Genomic DNA, 9,058 nt, shown 5'->3' with positions numbered 1-9,058 from the left:
CCCCCCCCGCCCCCGCTAGCTTTTCTGTCTATGTTTGTTCCTGTGGTATGTTGGGACACTACTGCTAAAGTCAACTGTTAACTAGAAGACCTTCCAATACCATCTCCTCTTTTCCATTCTAGTCTAATTTCAGGAGAGTGAACTTGATAACACAGATCTAGGGGTTTTTGTGTACGTGGAATTTAGGATTATTTTTTCCCCACTGTTTTGTTTAATTCTTATCCTGTTGGCAATTTAATCCAAATGTTGGTTTGAGTTGCAAAGCCTTTGGTCTGGCTAGAGTCTTAGTTTGTATATTAAGTCCTGGCATTCTGCAGACAGCAGTAAGATGCTAGTTAAATTATAAACACAGTGACTGTACAATTATGCAACAACTTGCATTCTGAAAATACCAAGGCATTCAATATGTGTATGAAGGATGTATAAGCCATGCATTAGAATAATTTCAGTTACTGCTGCAGTGAAATCATTAACAGAATTACTAACTATAGAAGTAGTAGGGTTTTTAATATAAATTGATGTTTTTAAAAGGGTGATTTCTAAGCTGAATGTGAGAAGTCAAGAGGTTTAAAAGAGAGACTAAAAAGAAAATGTGTATGATTTCATGGTTACAGAGTACTATTTCAGTAGAGCTACATTTTACATGGATTAGTTTTAATTGAATGACTGAAAACAAATTCTCGATGCAAAAAGAGATTGCTGCTATTAGAAGTTACGTTTCTTAACATGCTAAGCTACCGGATGCTTAGCAGTAATAACCTTTCCCTGATTTATTGGTTGGACTGTAAAGCTTGCACAGTAGACTTGTACAGTTTGATTATTAAAATGTGAATTATTTTACAGTTTAAAGGAAATTCCAGTTTTGATAGAGTTTGTAATTTTAAGCATGTTTTTAAAAAGCTGCATTTAAGGAAACAAATACTCTTATTTTCCAGTTTAAGATCTGGGACTTATAAATTGGTCTTCATTTAGGTCCACCTTGACTGTACACAGACTCTTCTTTGAGAAATAGCAGTAGACTATCCACGTAATTGCTATTTTTTTCATTCCATTTACATAAAGTAAATATATCTTGTCTTAATTCCCTTCTGTAAAATGAGGATTTTGCTTTTAATTAGCTTTGCCAAGCTGTTATGTAGAAAAGAATTCTGTTGAGATAACAAGTCTGAGATTGAATCGTGGGATCTGTTCTCACTTTTGTATTTAATTTCTGTCTTGTCTCAAGCATTGTTTTGTTTTTGTGGATTTAGTTTTCGTGTTTACAATATCAGTCTTCCCCCCCCAAGCTGTGCTACTTAATGAAATGGCATATTTTACTATAAGGGAATTGAAATGAACCGAGTTGAAATTAAGTTATCTTTAATGTGGAAATTTTAAAAGGAAGAGTTGCTTTGATGTATTGCCTCCTGTTTTGCTCATTGTCCTTCCTTAGAATATATAAAGTGATTGTCTATAGCCCTGACAGCTAAGGTCTCTTCTCTGCAGTGGGAGGATCTTGCCTTCCATGGGTTGGGTAGTGTTAACAGAGTTGGTGAAATTTCCACCATTTTGAATGCTGTATACAGAGACTGTGCAGAGGTTGCATCATGGCATGGAAGTATTGTGATGTCCTGAGCGTCTGAACAGTTTTGATGTCAGGTACAACTTAAAGGCTGTTCATTTTCAGTGTTGCCACGTGAGAACAAGATTTATTGATTCCCATTAAAGTCATGCACCTTATTGCTGTCTTTCAGATACTTATTCATTTAATAAGATAATTGATTCTTCAGTCATTTTACAGTACAGTTGAACTTTCAGAGTTGGACAAGCTGTTAAAAGGAGAGCTCTTCGTAGATCACAAAAATGATCTTAATTATTGAGCTATGTGCGTGATGGGATGGAGTCTTCAGCAAATTGACAGAGGAATTCAAGAGTTCGTGAATTATTTGATTGTGCACACGTGAAGAACTGTACCTAATGCTTTGTTTCTTCTTTTTGTGTGTTTTAAAGTATGGGAGGCTCTGGCAGCTCAAGTGTTTCCGATTCCTGCAGTGACCACTTCACCATTGAAAATTGTAAGGAGACAGAGATGCTGAACTACCTCATTGAGTGTTTTGACAGAGTTGGAATAGAGGAGAGAAAAGCACCAAAGGTATATTTCAGATGAGTGAAGTTGTATCAGTGCTGTCACAGACACTCCTCTTAGGGTTTAGTGGGGAAAGTTGATGGAAATTGATAGTTCTTTCTTGATGGCTTTGTTGCAGAAATAGGTTTATAGGATTTATAAAGTCCCTTTGACTCTTACTAATTCATCATATTTGAATCACGGATATGTTTTACATCTCTAAAATAAGCACTGTGTTAGAAACTGTCCTTCCCCTTTTGATCTACTGCATTTTATCCAAGTTTATTCCACATAAACCATATTTTTGTGAGACCAGCTCCCTATCAGTGTTCTATATTCTGCTTTAAGCTTTTGCTTCTGGGCAAAAAAAAAAACCGAAACACCACTTTTTATATATATAATCTGAAAGGTTTTTAGCTGGAGTAGTGCTAATCTAAGTTTGCATATTATATTCATACTGCATGAATAAAGAAATTTATTATATTTCTTATCTGTTCTGTCTCTGAATACTTTTAGTTTGTATTAAAATAAAGTTATTTTTATCAGATGTGTAGCCAGCCAACAGTTAGCCAGTTACTGAGCAACATCCGATCACAGTGCATTTCACATGCTGCTTTGGTGCTACAGGGATCCTTAACACAACCAAGGTAAATACAGCTGATGTTAGTCATGAAAGTTAAATTGTTCCAGGATTTTTTTTTCTTCTGAGGATTGGGAAAGAAAACTAAGATCAGTTGTTGGAGCAGGATACATTTATGTGCCAGAGGAATAGTTTATTGCTTTACCATTGGAGAGTATTGCTCCCACTGATGCATTGGTGGACGGTAGTTTAAGTGTTTTCTAATTGTGTTTGGGTAGAATCATCCAGGTTGATTTGAACACTTTAAATGGGGGTCTGAGTTAACTGAGCTGTTTTCTGCCTTACCTCATGCATAAACTGTTTTACTTGCGGGTTGTTGAGGCATAACTTCTGTGAAAGTCAGTAACCAGTAGAGCTGCATCTGAGAAACAGTCTTATCAAAACGTGTAGCAAAAACTGCTGAAGTGGCATAGCACTTGTTTACTTCAGAGAGTTTACCACAACAGATTTGGTAATGTAAATCTGTGTGTAGACATTCTACACTAAATGAAGACTCTGAGATTTCAAGTGTTTCAACAGCAGTTGTTTAACTAGCAGCCTGTTTAGCTGGAACAGTAAAAAGGTTTTTAAAATAGAATATGTGACTTTTACTAAAATCTGCATAATTTTGTATTTGTGTTTCCAAACAATAATTCTATAATCTTTAAAGGTGCATCAATTATCCACTGTGCTTTGAGATTAGTTTTGTCTTTACATGAACCAGTGTTGGCATTTTTATGTATGTAATAAGGAAAAAAAAAAACTTTTTCAAAAGTCCTAGGGAGCAGTTAAAATAATGACTGTATTAATTCAGAAAAGACTAATGTTATGTTCTTTTCTTAATCTGGAAAAACAAACATCAAAAAATGTTGTTCCTTCACTAGCTGAGCTTAACAAAGGGTCTTTATTAGAGAGGAGTAGAAGGGAGAACCAATTACTACACAGAAGCTGTTATTTTCTTCCAGCCTCATTAAACTAAAGTGTGATGTTGGCAGCAGCATCTGTTTCAGAATAACCTTTCCACAAGTAACTTGAGAAGACAAGGTTAGTTACTTCTGAAATGAGTAGGTGTGTCTAGATGTTGATAATCTGCTTTCTGGCACATCCTTAGATGTGATTACTCTGACATTTTTGTAAACACTACTACAAATACTACTGCAAATAATCAGTAGTTTTGTTTGTTTTTTTTTTTTTTAATACAAATAAAGGTCATTGCAGCAGCAGTCTTTGCTGGTACCATATATGCTGTGTAGGAATCTCCCATTTGGCTTCATCCAAGAATTGGTGAGAACAACCTATCAGGATGAAGAGGTGTTCAAACAGGTAAGGCATAGGTAAAAAATAAATAATTATATCATATTATTCTACTATTTGCAATATCCAAGAGAATGGATTTCCACAGGTTTATTCTGCATCTCACAGTCCTATACCTATTACTTCAGGGGCTACCAACCTGTTAAGCCCTTGGAGTTTGGTTTTGTTCGTTTTTAACTCATTTAGCATTTTGTGAAAGAGACTGACTTTCATTATTTGCTGGTTCTAGTTATTAAAAGTGCATTTCTTAATAAGCAGGGAACATTTATGTAACGTTGAAGTGAACTACTCAGAATATGCAGGCATATATTACAGGATTGATCTTGGGTTTTCATCCTTCTGTACTTCTGTACGAAATATTCTAAAAATATATGTGTAAGACACCAATCTTCTGTAATCGTACTCAGAAAGTTTTACTGTTTTTTCTGTCTTGCAATCTTTACTGTTTTACTGTTTTTTCTATCTTGCAATCTTTACCCTTCTTTGCAACTTCAGTAGTTTGCATCTAAAGTGCTAAGAGCATTTTACAAATCCTAGTCCATTAAGCCTTCATATTTTATGGAGGAGATGACTGAGAAACATTAGATGGTTTATTCTGTGTGTCAGAGTAGTTCACCGAGATGATAAAAAATTGGAACTGGTAGGCCTAGTAATTAAGACACAAAACTAGCAAACAACTTCTAGCCCAGTTAAAGCAGATCAGTGAGGTTGTAATTGTCTCTTAATTAGCACTCCTGAAGTATTATGTGACTTAGCTGTAAAGAAGGGGCCTTTAGAATGGCATTTGATCCTTCCAATTTTGAAAAAAATGGCATTAGCTAATTTTTATGCGTAGCGCAAGTACCTTTTAATAATTTATCTCTCTGGACACCTTTTAGTAGAGGTTCATGCAGTTGAAAGTACATTTAAGACTGTCAAAAAGTGGTTACAGAAAGTGTTAAAGGTCACCTACCCTGGAAAAGAGAACCATTCCTCTAGCTGAAGCAGACAACAATCTCTTTATAGTCCTCTTCTGTAATATGATTTAATTTTTTTTTTTGTCTTTTCATAGAAGGAACACGATATACTTACATTTAAAATTCAGTGGGACCTCTTGTTGTTATTGTTGCAAAATTACTCTAAGTTTATTTTGTGAGGGTATAGTTGTCCGAGCTGTACGATTGCGACTTACTAGTTAGGTATAATTACTTTTGATTAGTAAGTTCCTGTCATGTCACTTCCTCTTTCATAACAAGCCTTGACTGCTGCTTATTATCTTTACTCTTACCGCAGTTACAACTTACCAGCACAAAACCAACTTGCTTACATGACATGCAAAATTAAAGCTATATTATTACCCCAAGTGTATAGGCAAATAAATTATTACCCATTTGGGCAATCAAGTTGTTGGAGACCTCTACAGAACTTCTGCTCTCATTTGTGTATATGATATATATGCTTGCACACATGCATACAGTATCTACAGTGATCCTGTATGAAATGTGTGCATGCTTCCCTACGTGGCTTCCACATGTGGAGAACTTGATGGAACAACACCTGATTTTTGTCGATGTTCTGACATTACTATTTGTCAGCTTCAGCTTGTAACCTGTTAGCTTTGGTTCCAGATCTAGATGTACATGTCTCTGGGGTTATTTTGATTTACAAAGTAAATGTTTGGAAACAAGTTAGAATGTGATCAGGAAAAATAATACAAGTCATACAAGTGCTTGGAAGTAGCTTTTATGGGTGAGTCGTTATGCTCAGGCATCAAGTCAATACATCACTTACACTCTATCAAGCAAGTTGGTTTTTAGCTTTCAAGACTTTCTTAAAGCATTCGGGCTTAACTGGTACAAATTTAAAGAAAAGATCTTAGTTTTTCTTTTGTGTAACTTGCAGTATTTGAAGAATGAGCAAGCTTTTTATGCTGTGTACAGCAATAGTGTCATTTGGTTGCTTCCTATTCTTGAATAAAGTAATCTACTTCTGTTTTTACAGATCTTTATTCCCATCTTACAAGGCCTGGCAGTAGCTTCCAAAGAGTGCTCCCTTGATAGTGACAATTTTAAATACCCCCTTATGGTAAGGACTCTTCATTTCTAGAAACAGTTTCTTTATGATTACTGATAACTTACGCAGATTCTGTACAAGGTGATATACTTCAACGTTTTTGGTTAGTGGATTACTGTTAAACTCTATGTTGGAAGCTTAATGTGGTGTGAGATGTGTAAAAGACTATTAAAAATCAAGTAGAGTCTGAGGCCAATAATATCTTTAAGCTTAATGTACAGAGTTTGTCTAGTGGGCTATTCAAATGTTTATATGTATTGCTTTATATAAGATTAATCAAATGTATGGATTTCATCATGCGTACTAGTTATAATACTGTGGATGGTTATAAAATCCTGCTAAGTTCCTCCCAGTTCAAGTCTGGGAAATAAGGCCCAATATGCATACCAATGTTTGTTGGACTCACTTTTGTATGTGGGAAACTAAAATCTATTGTATTAAACCCAAAATTATTTGAATTGGTGGCTCTTTACTGTAGGAAAATGTCATAATATTCCCTGGCTGAAAAGTTGGGGATTTTATTTTTAGGGTTTTTTTTAAGTGCATACTTTAGTCCGTAGATCTGCTTCCCTCCTACTGCTTTTATTGACAAAACAAAAAAGTCTTTCGAAAAGCATGCTTGGCCACAAAAGAGCGAGCTAAATTCTTGGCTAAATTGAGCATTGTGAGCTAGCACCTTCAGATTTTAGGATCTTCAGTGTATGATGCCAAAAAAGGCTGTTACATCTCAGGTTTAATTTGTACGTCAGGAAATTAGCTGGACTGGGGTGCTGCAAATCAAATTGACTAAGCAACTCTGGTACTTTTGCAAAAATAACAATTTTTGCTGGTTCTGTGTTTTCCTGCTCTTCTGTTATTCCCCCCAATTTAAATTGCGAACTGTTGCAAATTTGGCTGTTGGCTGCAAGTAAGGGCTACTTGAAATGATATTCCATTTTGATCATCTGTAGTGGGCACAGTGTGCACCAAAAGGGTGGAATAGTAGTTACTAGCTATAGTATAATTGAAGAATGAGAACGCATAATACAGGAGAAGCGGGATATGTGAAAGCCTGCAGTATTTTTGTGTTTTCAGAATGATCTGTTATAACTGCTTTCTTTTTTCTGTGCTGCAGTTGAAAGTGAGTTAGAAATCTTAGATAGGATTCTTTGTTTCTGGCTTCTGGTTCATCTGACATTTTTCCACTCTGATTCAAAAGACAAAGGCCTTGGTGTATGTATAGAACAATTGCTCTATTTATTATTGTTACTGACTTTTATGTGGCAGTTCAGGAGTCCAGCAAGGGCATTGTTATGTTCTGAACAAACAAACAATTTGCACAGCTAATTTTTGAAATAAGTGCAATAATTTATTATCCTGTGAGACACGTTAGCTTTTTTGAGACAACTTGGAACATACGTAAAAGCGAAAATGGGAGCAGGGTGTGCTCTGGCTCTTTTTAGACCTCTTCACCATTGTAAAAGATGGAAGTTTTCCCACTGATTAAGGGAAGAAGGTTTGGCTCTTTCAGCAGTTTACCATGATAAGCTTGTTATTTGCAAACAGGTTACTTAGGAATTACACACAAAAGTAATTTTGCTTGGGATTTCTTTATAGGCACTATGTGAACTTTGTGAAATCAAGTTTGGGAAAACACACCCTATGTGCAGTTTGGTAAGTGTATCCAGTCTGATTTTTTTCAAGTTAAAAGAACCATGTAACTTATTTTGTTGTTATATCGTACGATCCACATTGATAATGTTCTTCAGAACTCTAAACAGGGGCTACTGTAGTATCTCATGCTAAACAATAGTTTAAAGTAAACTGGTAAAGGGAGTCCTTTTCCCTGGGAATTTAAAAAAACTAGGACAAACAGGACTTGCTTAGATTGCTGAGATACTGAGATGTTTCCATTTAGTTGTCAGCATGACTGAATGTTGAAGAATCAAGGGCATGTGGCAAGCACTGAAAGGTGACAATGCAGATAAAGTAGTATGGCTGACATGGCAGCTTTGATTAACTTGCTATTTTTCCTGTTTTCTAGGTTGTCTCTTTGCCCTTGTGGTTGCCTAAATCTTTAAGCACAGGTGCAGGAAGAGAGCTGCAAAGACTTTCCTATCTTGGAGCCTTCTTCAGTCTCTCTGTCTTTGCTGAAGATGACGTAAGTGTTACAGAAGGATGTTGATAGTAGTGTGGTGGGGGTTTTTTGTTTGTTTTGGTTTTGCTTTGTGTTTTTTTTCCCTTCCCCAATATGTTTGAAACATTTGCCAATATTCATTCTACTTTCAGAACAAAGTAGTTGAAAAGTACTTCTCAGGGCCTGCAATTACTCTTGAAAACACCCGGGTTGTTAGCCAGTCTTTGCAACATTACCTGGAATTAGCAAGGGTAAGTGTTCTCACGTTTAAAAAAAAAAGTGCAAAAATATTGTGGGTTTTTTGGTCTTGACATAGAAGAATATAATCTAAAATAACCAAGCTTCTGTGTTAAACAACAAATCTGTTAGGATATGGCTGAAGGGAATTAGAAAAAAAAAAAATAGTGCTACAAATATTTCTCTAAGGCTGTAAGCCAATTAGGAAAATAACAGAACAGTTAGTCATGGATTATAGTTCATGTTAAAGGATGAGTAAAAACAATGCATGCTGTATTAGTAGAGTGTGTGTTGTACTAGTCTGTATACATCTTTTCTGTAACTAATTTCATAACTAATACATGCATATAATGTTGACAATAAGACCATAACAGAAGTTGTAGTTAGTTTTATGGAATTTGTAGAACATATAACAGAACAGTTAGTCATGGATTATAGTTCATGTTAAAGGATGAGTAAAAACAATGCATGCTGTATTAGTAGAGTGTGTGTTGTACTAGTCTGTATACATCTTTTCTGTAACTAATTTCATAACTAATACATGCATATAATGTTGACAATAAGACCATAACAGAAGTTGTAGTTAGTTTTATGGAATTTGTAGAACATAGAAATA

General features: G+C 35.3%; 1 protein-coding gene across 1 annotated transcript in view; it reads left to right on the top strand.

Moving 5' to 3' along the window:
* Positions 1–9,058, top strand: part of UBE4B (ubiquitination factor E4B) — a 36,339-nt gene that overhangs the window by 13,072 nt on the left and 14,209 nt on the right. The window contains exons 9-15 of the mRNA XM_009572125.1: positions 1,990–2,131; positions 2,651–2,751; positions 3,932–4,046; positions 6,018–6,101; positions 7,686–7,742; positions 8,113–8,229; positions 8,358–8,456. Of these exons, the coding sequence (XP_009570420.1) occupies positions 1,990–2,131; positions 2,651–2,751; positions 3,932–4,046; positions 6,018–6,101; positions 7,686–7,742; positions 8,113–8,229; positions 8,358–8,456 (715 nt within the window). The remainder of the gene's footprint in view (positions 1–1,989; positions 2,132–2,650; positions 2,752–3,931; positions 4,047–6,017; positions 6,102–7,685; positions 7,743–8,112; positions 8,230–8,357; positions 8,457–9,058) is intronic.

This window comes from Fulmarus glacialis, unplaced genomic scaffold (assembly GCF_000690835.1).
Source record: "Fulmarus glacialis isolate BGI_N327 unplaced genomic scaffold, ASM69083v1 scaffold20632, whole genome shotgun sequence".
Lineage (NCBI taxonomy): Eukaryota > Metazoa > Chordata > Aves > Procellariiformes > Procellariidae > Fulmarus > Fulmarus glacialis.
Note: the sequence above shows the minus strand (reverse complement) of the source record. Positions and strands in the feature narration are given on the sequence as shown.